The sequence below is a fragment of the Barbus barbus genome, assembly GCF_936440315.1.
Source record: "Barbus barbus genome assembly, chromosome: 26".
Classification (NCBI taxonomy): Eukaryota; Metazoa; Chordata; class Actinopteri; order Cypriniformes; family Cyprinidae; genus Barbus; species Barbus barbus.
Window position 1 is genome coordinate 3036153 of NC_136754.1, and position 22947 is coordinate 3059099.

At 34.5% G+C, this 22947-nt stretch overlaps 1 protein-coding gene across 1 annotated transcript; it reads right to left on the reverse strand.

The window, feature by feature from the left end:
- Positions 1–1596: 1596 nt before the first annotated feature.
- lrrc24 (leucine rich repeat containing 24) lies at positions 1597–21138 on the reverse strand. The gene is made up of 5 exons (XM_079378388.1): positions 20807–21138; positions 10603–10775; positions 6522–6800; positions 5619–5787; positions 1597–4813 (listed from the first exon to the last, which is right to left on the reverse strand). Exons 2-5 carry the CDS (start codon positions 10762–10764, stop codon positions 3648–3650), a joined length of 1776 nt encoding a protein of 591 aa, XP_079234514.1. The 5' UTR covers positions 10765–10775; positions 20807–21138; the 3' UTR covers positions 1597–3647.
- Between the last annotated feature and the right edge of the window lie 1809 nt (positions 21139–22947).

A 22947-nucleotide genomic window follows, 5' to 3' on the forward strand; every position in this document is an offset into this window, starting at 1 on the left:
AATTTCACACCACAATTACAAAGATAACAACAATCAGAATCCACTGGACTTGAAAGAGTGCTCACAATGTTGGCAAGTCTGGAGTTTTAGTGTGGAATTGGGCTCCTTTTTGACTCTTTACTATCTCTCAAGGACAAATTTGTTGGAGGGGAAACCCTAGGAAAAAATATGATTAGGCTAGTTTTGGCCTAGTTTTTATTATCAATTGGGTGGATTTTTCTCCCGCAGACCTGACAATCCTTAACCGCGGAACGTTATTGTCTGTTGAATGTTAATTTCTTGGTGTTAATGGGCCTGTGCACTGCATAACACTCATTCCATGATCTTTTAAAGTTGTGTTTTCTCTCTTCTTTCACAGGCAGAATGTCAAATGACTGTCGCGTATGATACCGTGGTCTTCAAGAAAGCAGAAGATTGTGAACAAAACCAGGTCTCCATTGTAAGTATTACATTGCTGATACTACTAATGCCCATAAACGATAGCCTATATTTCCTTATGCAAAACTATGATGTAGTCTGTTTGATCTTATGAAATTATCTGTAGAAATGCTTTAAATCACTGACTTATTGAAATTGATCTCACTCTGTCTTGTGTTTTATCAAATCCTTCTCAGAGCCCTCCTACTGAACGAGAGGATGTGATCTACAGCACTCCGAAACTTCACTAATAACAAATGATATCTGGCCATTCGCATTATGGATATTACAATGTTAAGTAATGGCATCTTCATCTATTTAACATCATGCACAGTTTCTTGTAAAGCCGAAATAGATTTCATGTGAGAAAGAAAAAGAGGAACTTAAGTGTTGCATGCAGTATTATTTTACCCTTAAGATTCTTGACACATCTGTAAAAGTTTCACCTATTTATTAGTTTGCATGTTTGCAGAGGTACATTTTCTTCTGCTTTTCTACTTTTATTCTTAGTCGATATGAGAAGCAAAACTGAAACATCTTTCCCACATCAGACACCGACACAGCTTACGAGTAGTTACACCACTTCAGAGAAACCCCAAAAATATGCTGACTTAAAATCAGGTTTCAATTACTCAGTTACTCAATAATTGTCTTTGCATAAAGAACCGTTCTTTTTTTTATTAAGCTGCTATATATTTTAGCATTTTTATTGTTGTTTGTGTAAGGTTTAGTTGTGAAATGTACTTCAATCTATAATACATAAAGGAATATTTTAATGGATTTGCAATTAAAATATAATAAATGTTAATACATAATGTCTACATGGCTCTCATTCAAGGTAATATTACTGTCTCTGTGTGTGTGTGTGTGTGTGTGTGTGTGTGTGTGTGTGTAACCATAAAACAAACTCAGTTCCTTGCAATAAATAATAAACTTAACTGAAACTTTTTTTTCACTTCAGCTTATTGCCAACTCAACATTTCTGTACTAAAATAACTTAAATAATAATTAATGGAAACTATACAGACATTCAAATCTTATGACAAACAACAAAATGACTAAAATCTCTACTATAGTAACCCTGTTTGTAGTGAATCTAATGCAGCTTTGTTTTGTCTTTTACATTTGAGTATTGGTGACTGTCACACTTTCACTCTTTTCCTTTTACACACAGCAAATCGCAAATAAAGCCATAATTTATTCAGATAAAATAGGTTGATATTTGATATACATTTGACAGAAATACACAAACTATTGTATTGTTGAGCAGAAGCTTAACACCTTGAGAAGTTCCCACAAGCTGAAATGAATGCTTTTATACAGTTTACCCTGATGTGTTCACTACTCAATAGTCCGTGTAATGCTGGGGAAGAAAAAAAGCCAAGAGGAAAAAATACTCACTCTCAAAAACAATACTGTTATATGAAAGAAACTGGCATACCTAATAACTTACAAAAGCTATCTGTGAATGTAGAGTCCTGTTTGTTTATTCACAGTGTTATTCCAACAGAGGTCAAGAGGAGAGCAAACGAGCTTCAGACGGGAAATAGATGCGACTACTTCATTTGTATCCAGGCTGTAGTGAACAAACCTCCCACCCGCTTTTGGTTCTTGTTTACAGCAGGTTTCATTCTCTTCTGCTGCCTGCCGTTCACACACAGGAATGCATCAGAAAAGAAAGGATACTTGAAATATGTAGACAGCATTTGCAAGAAGAAAGACATTAAGCTATTCACACACAACGCTGAACACAGGGACGTCCCGACAAATGTCCTTTGCTGTTGTCCTCAGTCCCTGTCCAGGAGGTCAAACCCTCAGCCTGGATCACTTCATTTCACAGTAACAAGACAAAAAATATCAGTTTTTGGTAGTTTCATGAAACCTCTTCTTTCAAAGGTAGGTAACAGCTCTCATTCCATAAGAATTTGCTTTCAGCAAAAACCTGCACTGTTAATGAAGGAATAGTTCATGCAAAAATGAAAATTCAGTCATCAACAGCATTTATTTGAAATTGAAATCCTTTGTAATATTATACATGTCTTCACTGACCTCAAACTTTTCAATGCTAGCCTACATCCAATGAATTATTTCACTGGACTACTCTTGGAAACACTTTTTCACTCTTTGTATCCATTTTCTTCCTGATCTATTTTTGCGGTCATGCTTTACAACTATCTTTTCTCTCTTTTCCCTAGCACCCTTATCGCTGTAGAAAAATGCAATATTTTTTCTGTCAAAAGCATTTTGACATGTTTTTAAAATTATACCAATTACAAAACAAATCACGTGATTTTCCAAACCCATATGCTTTTACTTTTCCTCTGTGCAACACAAATGAAAACTAGTTAAATATGCAGAATGGAAAATGGAATATGTTTTTAAATAACCTTAAAATGTATACTAAGGCTTTCAGAAAAATCTCCATTTGTGATTCTACAGAACAAAACAATCATTCAAACAATGCAAATGGTAACTATTTTTGGATGAACTATTCCCTAAAAGCTGCTGTGTGCAATCCCAGAGATGATTATAACTAGCCATTTGTAGGTTGATTTCCCCAAAGAGAGTAAACACCGATGTTTGTAACATTTCTCTGCTTGTTTGAGCCGCACAATATACACGCTTAAAAAATAAAGTTTTTTGTAGCAATGCAAATGAAAAAGCAGTTTTGGGTTCCCAGAATCAACCTTTCAGTGATTAGTTCTTAAAAGAACAATTTTCTCTTTATGTGAAGAAAATTCAAATACTCTAAAGAACATTTTTCGCCATAAATAACAATTTGTGGAATGAAAATATTCCATGATTGTTAAAGGTTCTTAATGGAACCACAGATGCCAGTAAAGAATCTTTAAACTTCTCATTGCACAAAAGGTTCTATATAATGAAAAAAAAAGTTCTTTAGATTATTAAAATGTTCTTCAGACCAAAAAAAAAAGAAAAGTATTTTATAAAACTGTTCACTGACAGGTTCTTTTGGGCAACCAAAAATGGTTCTTCTTTGGTATCACTTTTATTTTTAAGTGTAGCAACACTGACTCAACCACATCCTTGACTTTCAGACAACATTTTTTCAAATCTGGTGGCACTGAAACTACACACCGCAGCTTTAAAATCTGTTATTCCTTCAATGCTTTTCTGCAAAAAATTGCATTTGTGCTCTCAGAACGAAAGGAAATTCAGCAGGATAGCATCCGATGGCAAGAGCCTTGAAGTCTATCCAGGGATCCAGTTCAGCAGTGGATCTCATAAGCGATCTGCGTGTCAAATAGCAAGCTCTGGTTCATGAACAACCCTTCAGGATCAAGCGGAGGTCCTTCTCCTCCTTCTGCAGGAGCCCTGCGGGGTCCGATCCCCATGGCCCGGCCTGGGGTCAGCATGCACTCACCGGCCTTTAGCGTCGACCCCTGTTGGTTGCAGGATGACGGGGGAGGCAGCACCGGTTTGGCACGGTTTAACACATACATCTCGTGGCCGCGTTCGTCCCGGTACTCTTCAAGTTGAGCGAATGTGGTGGGACCGTCGGAGTAGTCGTTGACGTAGAGGATGCTTTCCTCTTTGCTGGCGCCGTATCCACCTTCCTCTTTCTGCCGTTGGCGGTGGCGACTGTAAATCATGCAGAGAAGCAACAATGCCGTCAATGCCAAAAGAGAGATTCCCACCGCGATGGCCGTCTGGGTCGCGGTTCCCAGTGCGTTGAAGTCCATGCTTTCAAGCTCATAAATCGGCTCCTGACTCACGTCCACCGAAGAAGGGTGATAGTAAGACGAGGAATGCAGTCGAGGCCAGATTTCTGAGCGGGACAAAGACGAAGACATGTTCACCGACAGGTGAAAAGTCACCCGCGCCACTCCGCCGGGATTCCAGGCCTCGCATTCGTAGCGCCCGGCATGCGCCACCGTGATGTTGCTGAGAAACAGCATCCCGCTTCCCGTGTCAGGATCAAAGCTTTCCTGGTCGCCTCCATCATCGGTCCCTCCTCGGACCGGCCCACGACTCGCCGGCCCTCCTTTTCCACCAGGCCTGGCTGTCACTAACCTCCTTCCGCTCTTGGCATCTCCATCCATCCCGACCTCCTGCACCAGACCTCTGGGAGACAGCTGGGCTTTTCCATGGGAGGCTTTTCTCCAGGTGACTTGTGGCTGCGGGTATCCGGATGCCTGGCAGGACACGCGGAGACTCTCCCCTAAACGCACCGTCAGGTGGCTGGGCTCCAGCTGCACTATGGGTGGGATGCAAATGAGGCTGTTTGTGGGAACCTCAACCAGACTGAGATGGGAGAGGCGCGGCGGTTCGGCGCACAGCATCCGGCGCTCGGCTGAGCTTAATAGCCTCTGACCCTCTTCGTTTATCCAGCCGCGCAGCCAGTGCAGAGCGCAGTCGCAGCGCCATGGGTTATCTGTAAGAGCAAATGCAACATGAGCCTCTCAAAATACAGCATTATTAAATATTTATTCAAACAGAATTGTTGTGCAAAAATATTTGAGAAAAAGTAAAGCTGGTCTGACATCTAAATGCCATGTCACTGTGGTATGTTTGCAGGCCATGCAACTCATATAACACTGGACCTTTTTATCATGAAAGTTTGGATCATGAATATTAATTAGTTTACTTAACCTGGCAGAGCTACCAATGGAAACATTTCTTAATTAATATTTATAAGACAATCTAGCATGTGTTTTTCTTAAAAGAAAAATCTTAAACATGAATTATTTGATCAAAATGCATTAAAAACCGCGATATTGTGATATTATAACAATTTAAAAAAGCAGTTTTTATTTGAATACCGTTTAAAACATAATTTATTGCTGTGATGCAAAGCTGAGCATCATTACTCCAGTCTTCAGTGTCACGTGATCCTTCAGCAAAAATTCTGATATGCTGATTTGCTGCTCAAGAAACATCTCTTATTATTATCAGTGTTGAAAACAGTTGTGCTCCATCATATTTTTGTGGAAATTGTGATCTTTTTCTTTTAGAAATTCTCAATGAGTATAAAGTTCAAAAGAAATGCATTTATGTGAAACAGAAATCCTTTGTAACCTTGTTACAAAATTTTTAACATGTATTTTACTGTCATTTTTGATCAATTGAAAGCAGAATTCTGAATAAATGCATGAATTTATTTATAAAAAATCTTACTGACCCCAAATGGTAGTGTTATTTCAGATTTCTTGTGATATTGGCTAATATGAAAGCCTTACCTGTGACCCTCAGCACCTGCAGGCTGACGAGGGGTTTGAGTGAAGCGGGACTCAGGGTTCTCAGGTTGTTCCTGCTCAGGTCCAGAAGAGCCAGAGAGGACAGACCCACCAGAGCTTGATCTCCCAGCACCTCCACCGCATTCTCCTGCAGATGCAGCTCCTGCAACCGCTGCAATCAGCATTCCATCACGATTATTACTACAGGCATGATCGTAGCTATCATAAAAACACACTTTGTACAGCAATCTAGCATTATGCAGAGTCATCTATTTTCACTTCAGTGTCTCTATCGAATTAGCATATTGCTGAAAAAGCCCCTATTAATTTAGCACTTTTATGAATTTTTGTACTGCTTTTCTGTGGCTTCTGCTTCACTTCTACTCTCATGAAACGTGCACACTTTGGCGTAAACTTATGTAAAGGCTGAGCAAATATTTGGAACATTCTAAAAATCCTTTTAGTGAGGCAGCAATATTATGGATCTAGTAGTTCAAAAATTCTCACAATGTTATGAAGATACGTTTGAATTTAGTTTGAACTCAACGGACCTTCTATAGTGGTAATTGGAAACAGAAACGAATATTAGGCCTATTTCTGTGTTAACATTTACCCCAAAAGCAAAATAAAAATCCACGGTAGTGTTTCGATGGAGAAAATATCTAGAGATTCATTAAGTTGGTCAGAAGACAGAAAGACGTCAAATTTGCTGTTCCCATCTCAGCCGTTGTATTAGAAACACTCAAGCAGTGTGATGTAAATTAACATTAATAAAAAAAAAATAATATATGTCATGTTAATGCTGCACATCGATTCTCCTATAACATATGTTAATTGTTAAAAAAATGTTAAAACATTTGAAAATGTATATTTTGACAGCCAGAATGCCGCAGACTGTCCTTTTACCTGCAGTCCGCGGAAGGTGTAGTCCTCGAGTCTGGTGATCTGGTTTCCTGCGAGGTAGAGGATGCGCAGGTGGTCCAGGCCGCGGAACACCTCAGCTGTGATCAGGTGGATGCGGTTTCCGTTGAGCGCTAGCTCCAGAAGCAGACCCAGGTTTCTGAAGGCCCCGGCCTCCAGCGTGGAGATGCTGTTATTCTGCAGGTAGAGGTAGTGCAGCTGCCCGAGGTCAGATAGATCCCGCTGACGGATCTGTCCAATGGCATTGTCCTGTAGAAAGATGGTCTGGACAGGACACAGATTCCATGGCAAAATATTAGTACATTAACACAGGTTTGTGACATGGTTCATTTAATAAACTAACATTAAAGGATTTTAAGCAGAAAGAACTATAGAGATAGTCAGTTTAACCAGTATTTCTTACCAATATTCACACTTTTTAGCTTTAAAATAGCTACTCTATGCTAGTCATTAGTATTATTATATTAATATTTGATATTTATATTTATACAATATATAATATATAGATATAATATGTAAATAAATGTAAATGTTAAATCGCATCCAAAAAAAAAGTTTTTGTGAACATAATATATATGTGCACTGTGTATATTTGTTATGTATATATAAATACACACACATACAGTATATATTTAGAAAATATTTACATGTATTTACATTTATATTCATATACATATATTTAATATATAAACACAACATATTTTTCTTAAATATATACATGCATGTGTGTGTATTTACATAATAAATATACACAGTACACACATATATTATGTACACAAAAACGTTTATTTTGGATGCAATTAATTGTTGCCCAGCACGTATTTATTAAATATATTGATATTTATAGTTGTAGTCTAATGATCATTTAAATTACATTAATTATGGAATTAGTATTAGTATTGTTGTTTAATTTTTATTAATAGTTCAAGTATTATTGTACATAGTATTATTATTGTTAAAGGTGTTTTCATTAATAATAATATGAATTATAAAGTACATAAATAATACATGACACATAATACGCTAACAATGGAATTAATAATGAAAGTAAAACAACCACAATAATAATAATAATAATAATGAAATTATTATATTAATAATATAATTATCATTATTGTACATATTATTAATGCTGTTGTCATTAATCATCTAATTAATAATAAATTATATTAATAGTGGAATTATAATTATCATGATTTTGTATTATTGTTGTAGTCTAATGATAATTAAAATTATATGAACAATGGAATTATTATTATTATTAGTTGTAGTAGTAGGAAACCATAATAATTATTTTATTTGTATTATTATTATTATTATTATTAGTAATAATAATATTCATAATGAAATTAGTATTATATTAATAGTAAGATTATCAATATCGCAGTAATAAAATATAAATGTTGTAATAATAACATATTATTAATATTGTTAATGCTGTTGTCATTAATAATAAATTATATTAATAGTAGTATCATTATTATTATGCTTAATTGTAGTCTAATAATTATTTAAATTCTATTAATAATGGAAGTATTATTATGTGTTATTGTTGTAGTCTAATGATCATTTAGTTCAAAAATAGAAGTTACTTAAAAAAAAAGCTTTATCTGCATCCCTTTCATTTTATAGAAAGCTTCAGTGATTATAATGTTCTGGTTTTGGTGTGCCAAGTAATAAAATCAGCATCCGTCTCCTTCATGTTGACTTGTGTTTCTGTCCTAATCAGTGACAGCAGCGAGAGACTGCAGCTGAGCCACAAAAGAAAGTGTTTGTATCTTTAACTGTTCCTCTTCACTGTGTTCCAGGTGGATGCAGAGGAAAGAAGGTTCTCTTTAACATGAAATGGATCAATACGAAGCTTTGGAAGTGTTGCACAATTCTGGATTGACTATCATTGAGCCTTAATCATGCAAACAAATCAATTAGCAGCATCAGAAGGGCTTTAATAGGCTTTCACAAGAGCAGAACAACTGAGTGGCCTGTCTCCACTCATTTAACTGATGCAACATATTACACTGATTCATTTTCTAATTGATTTCTATCAAGCTATTGTCTGTGATCAAACACGGGCCGAGCCGAAGCAAATTTCTTGTGAAGCATAGGTTACACGGGTCAATTGAGCAATTTATGCGAGTCGGCTCATGAATATTCATGAGCTGCAGTAATGTTAGTGATGTGACTGGAGCAGATACAGAAACATGCAAATAGGGTCCACAGGGTGATTTACTGAATAATTCCCCAGCATCTGAAGTTATGATCTATGGTTTTAATGTTGGGTTTGCTGTATTGTGGGTCAAGGTGTAGATACAAACAAAAGAAGATAGCATTTTATTATTTAGGCCAGGGTGGCCAGATGACCAGAATAAAAAATAAATAATGGGACAGGATGGAAAGTAGTGCAAGTGTTCCTCTCTTATATGTGGGTGAGTTCAGGTGTGAGCTAGTTTGTTTAATGTAATACTTTTGTTTTTATTTACTAAAGTCTGTAAAGAAAAAAAAAAGAAAATTGTTTAATCATTCACAGTAAGACCAAAAACCTTTACTGCAGTAAACAGGGTCAACTTGACTTGATTTGACTTGACTACTGATCAATCAAAAACTGCTGAAAATTATATTAACTATAGTTTTGAATTCAGCCCAGTTTTCTCCCATAAAAGATAATGTAAAGTAACTTTTCAAAAGTATTTATAAATCTTGATTATTCTGATCATTCTGATCATCTTGATTATTTCTGATCATGTTTCTCAAAAAAAAAAAAAAAAAATATATATATATAAACAATATGACACCAGTGACCCATTGAAAAAAATATTTTTATTAATTTGCATGATGTTTCATTTGATTGACAAAAATCTATTTAATTTAAATGAGAAAAAAGTATATTAAATGTAAATTACCTTTTTCAAAAACATTTCTTATGATTAAGTTCTTATGATTTTAATATGTTGTTATTAATTAGCCTATTTATTTTAATTGAAATGACATTATTTTTGACATTCTGTAAAGTTCTATAATTTTTTCCCATATTGTTTTTAACATTTATAATAACTGTAAACACCAAAAACAATATTGTTATTTATATATTTAATTAGTTATTTTGATTAAAATAATTCAAATTTAGATAATTAGAAAATGTATAAATCATTTTAAATGTTATAGAAACGTTGACACTGGCAGTGTTTTTGACGTTCTATGATGTTAGTGTGTTTTTCCATGTTGTTTTTAACATTTATAATAACGATAAATACCAAAAACACATGAAAATCATTCTTATGATCTGAATATTTATTAAAAATCGTATAATTTTTTATTAAATTACCGATCTTAATTAAAACAATTAAAAATTTGAAAAATTTATAAATCACTGTAGGAACTATTTTTGATTCTGTGATGTTGGAGTATTTTTCCATATTGTTTATAACATTTATAATAACAATAAACAATTATTATTTTTATTATTATTATTATTATTAAAAATATATATATATTTGACATGGGGTCAAAAATGAAAATGTAGAATTGAAAAATCTAATTTAAATGTTAAATTTAATTGAGATAAAACAAAGACACATTATCAAGTACATTTTTAAATATAATAAAAATATATATATAATTACAGTTTGGAAAAACAAATATTTGAAGTGTTTTCATTAGTTAAGAAGTATATAATTTTTAATAAGTTGTAAAAAAAAAAAATATAACTTTTTTATATAAATGTGAATTGCAAAATGTATTTAATAAATGGTTATGTTACAAAATGATGCCTTTCACTCTTAAAAATTAAATTTTCAAAGGGGGGTTTCACAATGATGCCATTTTTGCTTCCCCAAGGAAATGTCAGTGCAAGTTTCAGTGAAAGTTTATGTTTCAGTTTAATTTTTTCTTAATGTGACAAACATTTTAAGAAAGTTTTTCCACTATAAAGAACCTTCTATGGGATGAAGAGATTGCATGAATGTGGAAGGTTCTTTTTTTGTGACATGTCAAGGGAAATGTTTGTCCCCAATACAGTATTTTGAGAACGACCCACCTACGGACATCCACATGTGTTTGCGCAACTGACCTGTGTCCCGTGTGTGATGCCTTGCGGGATCTCTTTGAGCCCAATGGATCCACATTCGACGGTCAAACTATAGCAGCGGCACCCAGAAGGACAACCGATAGAAGTCGCGCACAGCTGGGCCAACATGAGCACCAACACCGCAGAGAGCTGACGAGGATTCATCTCAGAAAGAACTGCGGAAACAAGAAAGAGGGAATGATAGAAAAGAGGCGGCAGAACTAGGGCAAAAGAGAGGAAAGAGAAAAGAAGAAAGAGAGAGACGGGTTGCAGTTAAACCAGCAGAATAATTGTCCAAAAGAGAAAGAGAGAGAGACAAAAAGAGCGCATGCACGTGTGAGCTAATCGGATCCGTAACGCATGAGAATCCCGCTTAAGTGGATCGGAAAATTGAATCCTGCTGAGCAGAAAGGGAAGTAAGAGTAGAGTCAACATAAGGAGAGAGAGAGAAAAAAAAATGTCTGAAAGATGGATAGCTCTCGCTCCTGCCTGCCAGTCTCTACAGAACAGTCTCTTAGGCAGAATCTGTGGTGGGCTTTGGTTAATTAAACATGAGACTTGAGGTGCACATACTTGCTACCTCCAGGATCTCTCTTCTGTTTTGAGAGAATATGAAACACAACACCAAACACTGGCCGGCGAGCACTGCACGCTTCTCCCGGGAGAGCAGATCAAACCCTCAGCCTGCTCCACTCGCCTCATCCATCTCAAATCCCCAGCTTTTCATTAAGACATGGATTATAAGAGTTATGAACAAAGACGTGCATTTTGGCCCCCTGGTCCCAGATTTACAGCATACTGGACTGGATGTGCTTCAGGGCTGGACCGTACTGCTGGAAATGTGTTAGAAAGTCTACCTTGGTGTATATACCCAAGATTCATTTTAAAATAATCCTATCTATTAGTTTGTGTTTATAAAATTGCATTACATATTAAACCTGGTTATTTAATAGTCTGTAGACATATGGTTTTCCGCTTAAGCTCATGATTTGATCACAAGTACAGTAAAAAACTGTAAAATAGTTAAATATTATTTCCATTTAAAATAGCTATTTTTCTAGTTGAATACATTTTAAAATTTGTGATGCAATGATGATTTTGTTTAGTATCAATGCTCCAGTCTTAAGTGTCACATGATGTTTTATTAATCATTATAATATGCTGATTTGCTGCACAAGAAACATTTCTTATTGTCAATTTTGAAAATAATTGTGCTGATTATCATAGATTAATAAATAAAGTATTTATTTGAAATATAAATTTTATAACAATTAAAAAAATCTAATTTTAAACATTATATATATATATATATATACTTCTGTTTATATGAACAGAAGTATTAATTTGATTTTTAATATATAAAACATATTTTAAATACAGTTGTATACAGCAATAACCATTAAATAAAGGAATAAAAACAATAAATAAATCAAATACATAAAAATAAACATCTGAACATCAGATATACTCTGACTGACAGTGATTTTGTTGTTGTGTCACATTTCCACTGTGGACAGTCAAATTACTAGAAACTTGTGGTGCCTGCTTAGGGCTCAGTGAAAGGCATTTCAAACCTGATTTGTGCTTTATTTAACAGAACAACAAGGAAAAACAAGACAGGAAATACTAGACCTCTCTGTACCTGCCAGCAATAGCATCCTTTGTGCTTTTTTTTCTGAATCTACAACTCTTTCTTTCTTTGGCTGCTCTGTTTTAGATAAATTCCGAATGAAAGACAGTTTGCCGAGAGCCTGATGTCTCACAAAATGGATCAATACAGAGTTCTGTGTGTGTTTAGCAGTTCTAAGTCATCTGTCTCAGAGCTTAGAGCCTCACAGACGCCTCTGAAACATAGTAGTGACTGAAAAAGATCAGCTCTGAAAGATTTAGAGGTCCAAAGCACAGGGATCAAAAGCGACACGAGGCGATTTGGAAATGCGGATTTGAGATACGAGTGCATCTAGAGCTCCTAAATAATGCTCACAACTTTAAATATGAAACGACATCTCATTTTTCAAAAAAAGACATAATAATGCACAAAGAAAGAGAGATTGTCTCTGCGGGGACAGATAACAATGAATTGTTTCGTTTGGCTTCGATGTTGATGTGATACATTTGGGCTGTTCTGTACTTAAATGTGTCATTGAGTGATGAACCATGAGCAAATGTGAATATTTTATGCCTGTTGCTTAATTTAGAGAGTATTTGAGAGGACAGCGAGCTCGATTAATGCAACATGACCCACATAAGCCTTTATATCTGCTCAAAGCATGAAGGAGAAAGACACGATAAACATCAGCCGAGAAATGGCAGTCTATTCAAGTCCAGTGTCCTGCACTCAAACGCTATTCTCCTGATGCTGGAGAAAGAGAATTGAAATCACAATGGACAGAATAAAGGGGGGAAATGGGAAATTCTGAATGAGTTTTGCTCATAGCGCCTTTCTTTTGATACGTGTGTTGCCTCACAAACATCTGCAAGCCAAAGGAAGCAGCCGTGAAGTGTTGAAAAGGCGATGTTCTGTGAGATACGGTGCTCTCTTACATGTGCGTCTTGGTTCTGAAGTGATTCTGCCAGATGAGATCCTTTAAAAGCACCGGGAACATCTACAGAATTTAATATTTAGAGGCTCCACGCCGCATTATCGTGAAACCGCGTATTTGGAATTCACTGCATTTCTCTCCAACAACAGCAGAGTGTGTTGAGAATGGAAAACGGAGGAATGATGGATGGATTTTGAAGTTTCAACAGATGTCATATCTCAGACGGTTGGATAAACAGACTGACATAGTCAAATAGGATATTCAGTGGGAATAAAATGTAGCCAGAGATTGCTTAGTCCATCTGAAATTGATTGAATCATTAAAATACCATAAGTGGTTAGAGTATGGAAAAATAACACATTTGTGACACCAAAGAGATCAAAAAAGAGACTTTTCTCCATTGATGGGCAGTTAATTTGGCTGTTATTTATTTTTATTTATTTATTTACTTTTTGGAATGCAACATAAATCATACTTATAGTAGAGGATAAAAATAATAATACAAAATAAGAAAGTAATAAAATAGAAAATAAAATGTATTAATTAATTAATTAATGGCCAAATAATTGCATTATTTATTTTTTTATTGGCAAGCAACATAAATCTTGCTTTTAGTAGAGGATTTAAAAATACAATGCAATAAAATAAAATAATAAAATTAAATGTATGAATGAATTAATAAATAAATAATTGATTAAATAAATAAACAAAATACATAAATAAATACATACATAAAATAACATTTTAATAAATAAAAAATATAATGTCTGAATGAATTAATTGTTTATTATTATTATTATTATTATTATTATTATTATTTTGCAAGCAACATCCAGCTTCTAGTAGAGGAGCTTAAATAGAAAAACACAGCAAGATAATAATTTAATCATAAATAAAATGAATTAATTAATTAAAATAAAATAAAATGTTAAAAAAAACAAGACTTCTGTCATTATTTGCGCTCATGTCTTTGGCAAACTTTACTTGTCCTGTGGAACCCAAATGGAGAAATGTTGTCTTTCAAGCTTCATAAAAGACAAAAAGCACCACAGATGTATCATAAAAGTGGTCCAAATGACTTATAATATTTCAAGTCTTCCAAAGCCACTTGATTCATGATGCTTTGAGAAACAGACTTGAACTTATATCATTATTCATTGATAATCCTTCCCTCCAGTGAACTGTTAAACACAGCGAGAGGACTGTTGAGAACTCCGTCAATCAGGCTGAAGGCCAACAGACAAAGAAATAGAGACTAAACAAATGGTGCATTCACACATTCCCTTAAAAAAAAAAGCATTTCTACAATCTATACTGTTTTGCAGCAAATTCAGTCCATCAGTTTCTCAAACTACTACAAAAAAGAAAACAAAGGAGCATCATTCTTCAGCGTACAGCTTGTGTCTAGGGGTTTTCTCGATGATATACAGCACAAATGTCAGTTTGCTTCAGAGATATTTCTACTGCCATGAGCCTGGTTATAATTCTGTTCGCTCTGGATGAGCTATAAGGCCTGTACAGATCTGACAAGCTAATACACTCTGGTTTATAGTTTGTAGTGATGCTGAATGCAGTAACGGTCGATTCTGTGAGCAGCCAGCGCTTTGTTTGCTCTTGTCTGAGAGCAGCTCGGAGGGTTTAATATCTACAGTGCTGTATGTAACCGGGTGATTCGTGAAATAGCACTTCATTCAGGATTCTGGCCCTGAGCGAGAGCGTGTAGACAGATGACTGTCCTTGTGCTGGGAAAGCTGTACTTGAAATGTTCTACAGTATGTGTTGCTCTGAATAGGAAAATGTGAGCTCAGAACAATCGTATATGAACTGTGGAGCTGTTATTTGTCTGTATACCTTTTCCTAGAAAATCTAAGAATTATTGATAAATCATATTTTTGCCACAAAATCTAAAGGAAAAAAGATAAATAATGATTAAATAAAATAATTGCATTTTCACTTGAAAAGATTTTAAAAGATTATAATATTTAATCATTTTTAATAGTCATTATTATATTTAAATATGCATAATATTAAATATTCTCAAGGACAAATATTGAAATTCAATGTCAGTGACAAAAATAAATGATCATGGTGTATCAATACTATTTTATATATATACACTATTGTTCATCATTTCTATTTCAAATAAATGCTGGGGTTTTTTTTTTTACTTTATACGCATCAAATAATCCTGAAAAATATTATCATGGTCTTCACAAAAACATGAAGCAGCACAACTGTTTTAAGCATTGACAGTAATATTTTAAGATGTTTTTTGAGCAGCAGATCAGCATATTAGAATGATTTCTGAAGGATCATGTGACACTGAAGAAAAAATACAGCTGTGCATCATAGGGATAAATTATATTTTAACATAAATCAAAATAGATTTTTTTTTTTAATTGTAATAACATTTCACAATATTACTGTTTGTTTAATTCTTTTATTCTTTCAAAAACATACAAAAATTGTATTATTAAATTATTATTATTTTACGATGAAGAAATTGTAGGAGAAAATTCTTCAGAATGTTCTAAATAAAAAAATAATGCCGTTCTACAAACAATTGTAATGGTCCTAACGTACCCAGAATATATTACGAGTTCAGAAAGACATTGGTTAAACAAATATAAACTGCATTTTATCCCTATGAACACACATCATGCTCTTGAGTTTTCGGTCACATTTACAGTCTTAATATTAAAAGCTGAAGATACCTCTAGATCTGAATGTGTCATGATTACAATGAATGAACTCCATACGCTTGCACCTGTCAGCCTCGTATAACATCATATTCAAACGTAATGTGCTCCCAGGAGTGCTTTCTTTAATGGGCTGAGCTAAAAGCTTGGAGTGTTACGACTGACCCATATCAGCTATATAAATCACAGCTATCACGTCACCTGACACGAGCATTCATCAGCTCTAATGTAAGAGCAGAACTAGAGTCTAAATGAGAAGAGTTGAAGTGATCAGATTCAGCGTGTCAGGAAGAGATAAGAGAGAAAACGTGTGTGTGAGTGAGAGAGCAAACACACAGCGATGCCCTCCAGGACATGCCTCCCATGTTGTCATGGAAACAATAGCACAGGGTTTGGATTCTGAAGGCAAGGCCTGCAGGCACTATTACGACCGAGAGCAGCGTTCGGCACTCAGGAACAAGACAGAGACAAAGAAACAAAGGACAGATTAACAGAGGGGTAAAAGTGAACCGGGAGAAAGAAAGAAATACATTCATTCATTAAATGCTTGCAGTGGACCACCTTTCATCTGCCTTGAATCAAATGTGCCATAAGCATTATTATTATTAGTGCTATGATGATGTACATGATGTGATGTACAATTGTGATAGAATATATTACTGGAGAAATAGAATTTAGAGAATGTTGAGAAGTAGAATGTACTTCTCAAAGTAATAATAATAATAATAATAATAATTTGTATTTGAATTAAAGTGACTTACAAAAGCAATTAATCAAAAAGTCAACAATATTCATAATATACAATAGAAGATTTATTAGACAAATAGATAATAATAATAATAATAATAACAATAAATAAATAAATACTACAAATAATAAAAAAAGAAAATATATATATATATATATATATATATATATATATACACATATATATTAGTGTGTGTGTGTGTATATATATATATATATATATATATAATTAATTTTTATTTGAAGTATTTATTTATTATTATTATTATTAATAATTGTCTAATAAATCTTTTTTTTTTTTTTTTTAGGAATATCACAAATTTTCATCCAGGTTTTTTATTTTTTTAAAGTAAACATTGGTGCAAAAATAAAATAAAATAGAATAAAATAAAATTTGATTACATTTAAAAAGATTAATACAATTGTTGATATTTTATACATTCAGTTGATTACCACCGTTCTAATAAATTAGTTTTATCTCATAACTCCTGGCAATTAAGTTTGAAATGTTAGTAATTCGTTTGAGCTGCAGACATGAATGATGCCACAAATTATGCGATGTTCATGCGAAGTGCGCTGGTACCTTTCTAAAGTGATCAGACCTACAATTTCAACCTAGCAGAACATAAAATGTCTGAAAAGTCTCAGAAGGATGGATGTTAGCCATATCTACAGACTAGCATATGTATGACCAGAATCCTTTTAAGACTTTTAAGACTCCACACTTTTCATCTTCTGTAAGGTTGCAAGTGAAGTGCAAGGGGAAAAAAAACATGTTTTCTAAAGAGAGAGAGAGAGAGAGAGGGTGAGTGTGTGTGTGTGTGTGTGTGTGTGTGTGTTGAACTGAAACACAAAAGCATGTAAATTGTTATGCTCTGCGATGTGTTGATCCTCTGTGATTGTGTGTTTTGGCAATCACAGCACACGAGGGCAGTAATCAGAGACACAAACACACTTCCACCCCGTAGTCTTTTATCATTTCTCATCAGAAGTGAACTCACACAGTCCCAGCGAGCCTCCAAACCCGCACCTACTGTCTCCGAATCAATTCCAGGCCTATGCATTTCTGGCGTGTCACCAATTTAGCCAGAGACTCTGATTTTTGGATGGTCCAAATGGATAGACACATCTGCTTGTTATTTAATCGCAGTGGCGTGTACAGATACGGTTTACTCTGATCGATTTTTCTGGTCTCTAAGCACAGATCAATATGTGCGTGTGTGTGTTTGTCAGAGGAGCAACAATATCCACTAATATGAAAACTTTTTGAGATGCAAATCAATGTGGGAACCAGAGAACGAATCTCATGAAAACAAGTCCAGTTTGCATTTCAACCCAAAGTCATGAGAAACTATATTCTTGCTTTTATAGGATATAAAGCCTATTTGGCATTGTGGAATTATTTTCATGAATATTAAACTAAGAACATTTTCCCTGAAATTCTCATTACCATAATGCATCCAGGCGTTGTGTAATTCCCATTATTCTTTATAATGATTCTCATTAGACTCTCATAACAGTAATACTGTATTTTTGTGTCATACAAAACAAATTGCAGTAGATTTTATTTTAGAACAGCACTAAAGGCAGTGCAAAATTAATACCATAATGTACTAATATCATTATTATTTTGTCATTATATATTTTATTTAATTTTTTTGCATCACAACTATGAAAATTAGACTTATGAGTAATGAGAACTGGCAGAAAGAATAAACAATTTTCAAGAAAATAATGCTACAATGTTACTAAAATAAGCTTATTTATATTGTATATATAATATCTTTTAGTATAATATATTGCATTTCACCCCAAAGTCATGAGAAATTATATTTTGCATTCAGAAAATAAAGCCTATTTATGGCACTGTGCCACTGTTTTTGTGAATATTAAATTATTATTAATTATTAAATTAAACAGATTTCACTTGAAATTCCCATTACCATAATGTACCTAGACATTACTTTTTTGTCATTCTTATTATTCTCTATAACAATTCACATTACTGTAATACAAGATATTTGTGTACATTTTTGCTGTTTTTTAAATAGCACTACAATAGAAAAAAAACATTAATATTATTTTATCCCTATATATTTGATTTATTTATTTGCATTACAATTATAAAAATGAGACTCATTTGCAATACAGTAAAGCCAACAGGGAGAAAGAATGACAGATTTAATGAATTCTCGTTAGATTCTCATTACTGTAATACGATATTTTTGGTGGGGTACAACACAAATTGCAGTAACATCGTTTTTAGAATCAGCACTAAATTAAAGACAGTGGAAAAATAATTGCATAAGGTATTAATATTATTATTGTTATTATTATTATTATTATCTGATCACCTTTTGAATTACAATTATTTGCATTACAGTAACAAGAATTGGGAGAGAGAATGAACACCTTATTTAATTCCCAACAAAATAATGTAACAATACTGTAATAGTCCTAAAATAGGCTTCATTTTATTGCTAAATATATCTAATATCTTTAAGCCCAGTATATTCTATTTAAATTCCCGCACAAAGCTCATTGTTCTTTACACATGCTGGGTGTTGTAACATTACAGGATCCACACGTGTGCTGTGTCTCGCTGGCTGATTTTATCGATCGCTGCTCTGTTATTCGCTGCACGCTCATGCGAGTGTGACACTGTGCTCTTGTGCTTCTACACTGGACTTTCAGCTTTCAGTCAGTACAGTCAGATAAGCCTGAAAGGAACCCGGCATCCTCACTGAATCACCTGTAGCTCAGCTTCCAGCTCTGGGAGCTCAATGCCATTCACAGCTGTCTGAAGAATAGGGAGGAAACTGCATCTCAAATCCACCTCCAATATGTCTTTTAACCAATATCGCCAATATTCACGGCATCTTTTCAAAACACCTGCTCAAAATGCATTCAGTGTTAAACTGGGGTCAACAGAAAGTACAAAAACAAACAGAACTGTTCTATATTCATGTAATAAATCATGAAAAAAATATATATATGTATGTATAGACATAGTAAATAAAACAAACAAAAAAACAAGAAAATACTACTTTAGTTCTGTTTTTTTTTCACATTTAATTCAATGTGTTACTTGCTGTTTCTTTGTAATTGTTCAATTTAGGAATGTTTTGACTGAAAATTGGTTATACACCAGTTTTTTTTATTTATATAATTAAATTCAATATTTTTATCACACACACACATTGTATGTGTATACATCATACATACACTGTTAAAATAAGTGTAAGAAGAGAAAAATTAGAAAGTTGTAAATAAAACAAAGATTATTGACATTTGTTTTACAAGAAAATTTCACATTCAATTAATTGTTACTGGCCACTTTTTGTACTTAATTGTCAAATTTACAATACATAAACACAGTATATTTACAGTACACACACACACACAAATATCTATCTATCTATCTATCTATCTATCTATCTATCTATCTATCTATCTATCTATCTATCTATACGTAACCGACAACAATTCCTGGCCATGCAGTTAAATCAGTCTATCTCTAAATGACACAGTTTGTAATCATTTCATTTTTCCAGTTCCATGCCAGATTTCTGCCACATGGATTTCCTTTATGCTTGATATATTCAGAGTCTCACAGTGCAAAACAACAGACATATTGCATTGCATGCACTCAAACTGTTGTTTTCTCTATGCTAGTGAGTTTTAAGTTTTCATTAATTTGCACTAACTGTTATAAATCAACCAGCTTTCAGAAACAGTGTTAGGCAGGAACATAAAATAATAGACTTTAATGCATAGTTTAAGAAATATGTTGCTCTTTGCTTCCATGTATCTTTGTGAAAATAGTACAAAATTATCCTTCCATGTGACACCAAATAAACGAGTTAGATCTTAAGAAATCAGATTAGATTTGCCTCAGTACCAGATTACATATCATACAAATGCTCTCCTTGTCTCCTTCTCCATGTGGATGATTATACATTACACTGAATGGCCTTAATGATGCTGATTTTACAGTATTGCACACCAGAGTTCAATGCACAATATGAGTGATGCATCAAAACAATAGGCGCACAAGTGCATTACTCCTTCAGTTTGTTCCAGGTAGAAAGACACGCTGTTGTGAAAGCATGAGGAGAAACAGCAGTGCACGTGTCGTGCATTCAATTAGACAAAGTGTTTAAAAGTCACAGGATGCACGAGCATCTGTCGGAATATTATAGATACAGAGGATCTTACCTCCAGACCGTGGACTCGGTGCGTGCTGAAGAGCTGCGCTCTTGGTCTTTATACGGACTGAATTCAGATGCACATGAACGAAATATCAATCCACGTCTGGACGGCGAACAAAGCGGCATTTGAGCTGCGATCCGAAAGGCCACCGGTCCGTCCTGCCATCCTCACAGCAGCGATGCTGGAATATTCCTCTGTCACATCATATCCCGCACAAAAATACCAAATCAATATCAGCCGAGCGCGAAGCTCTCACCGATACGAGTCTAACCAACCAAAATCACCTTTGCTATGCCTCTAAAATAGGTTAAGAAGCTTTCTCCAAATCTCTTCCTCCCTATGAGCTCAGCTGAGTCGTCTCTCTCTCTCTCTCTCTCTCTCTCTCTCTCTCTCTCTCTCTCTCTCTCTCGCTATTGTTCACTCTGATTTGTAATGTAAGGCTCGCATCATCCTTGAAGCGTTCATTCAGCATGTTTCCTTTCAACTCAGATTACTGGCCTTGCACGCCATAAACATGCAAATGTAAGTGAAATATAAAAAAATAATAAAATACTGTTCTTGATTTATGAATGCTGCCGATTATTTATATAGCCTATAGGCCGATATATTTGTTAGTAGGCTAGTAGTAAGTATTAGCTTCCGCTGAGACAAATGGTCCATTAGTACAACATTGTAGAAAACAGTTAACCAATGTTACAACAATAGCTAACAACAACAACAATAATGTTTTATTATTATTAATATACAGTTAGCTTCTTTTTAAGTTCTCTTTCAAAGTTATTTGTGTTTCTGTTGTTCTGTCGACGTTATATATATATATATATTTTTTTTTTTTTTTCTTCTGTAACACTTGAAGTGTATTTTGTTCACCAGTCGTCACTCACTGACACTTTACCGGTAACATGATTTCAGCACCAAGGACAGCGACAAACGACCAAAATACACAGGGGTCTACACCACAGGAAAACAAAAAATGCACTATATTGCACTATATATATATATATTTTTTTTTTTGCAGTTATAAATAAAATATACATTATTATCAGCCATGTTTTATTACTATATATATATATATATATATATATATATATATATATATATATATATACATATATATATATGTATATACAGACACACACACACACACACATACATACATACATACATACATATACAGGTCCTTTTCAAAAAATTAGCATATTGTGATAAAGTTCATTATTTTCTGTAATGTACTGATAAACATTAGACTTTCATATATTTTAGATTCATTACAACACAACTGAAGTAGTTCAAGCCTTTTATTGTTTTAATATTGATGATTTTGGCATACAGCTCATGAAAACCCAAAATTCCTATCTCAAAAAATTAGCATATCATGAAAAGGTTCTCTAAACGAGCTATTAACCTAATCATCTGAATCAACTAATTAACTCTAAACACCTGCAAAAGATTCCTGAGGCTTTTCAAAACTCCCAGCCTGGTTCATTACTCAAAACCGCAATCATGGGTAAGACGGCCGACCTGACTGCTGTCTAGAAGGCCATCATTGACACCCTCAAGCAAGAGGGTAAGACACAGAAAGACATTTCTGAACGAATAGGCTGTTCCCAGAGTGCTGTATCAAGGCACCTCAGTGGGAAGTCTGTGGGAAGGAAAAAGTGTGGCAGAAAACGCAGCACAACGAGAAAAGGTGACCGGACCCTGAGGAAGATTGTGGAGAAGGACCGATTCCAGACCTTGGGGGACCTGCGGAAGCAGTGGACTGAGTCTGGAGTAGAAACATCCAGAGCCACCGTGTACAGGCGTGTGCAGGAAATGGGCTACAGGTGCCGCATTCCCCAGGTCAAGCCACTTTTGAACAGAGAAGCAGCACTGGACTGTTGCTCAGTGGTCCAAAGTACTTTTTTCGGATGAAAGCAAATTGTGCATGTCATTCGGAAATCAAGGTGCCAGAGTCTGGAGGAAGACTGGGGAGAGGGAAATGCCAAAATGCCTGAAGTCCAGTGTCAAGTACCCACAGTCAGTGATGCTGGTGTTGGTCCACTGTGTTTTATCAAGGGCAGGGTCAATGCAGCTAGATATCAGGAGATTTTGGAGCACTTCATGCTTCCATCTGCTGAAAAGCTTTATGGAGATGAAGATTTCAT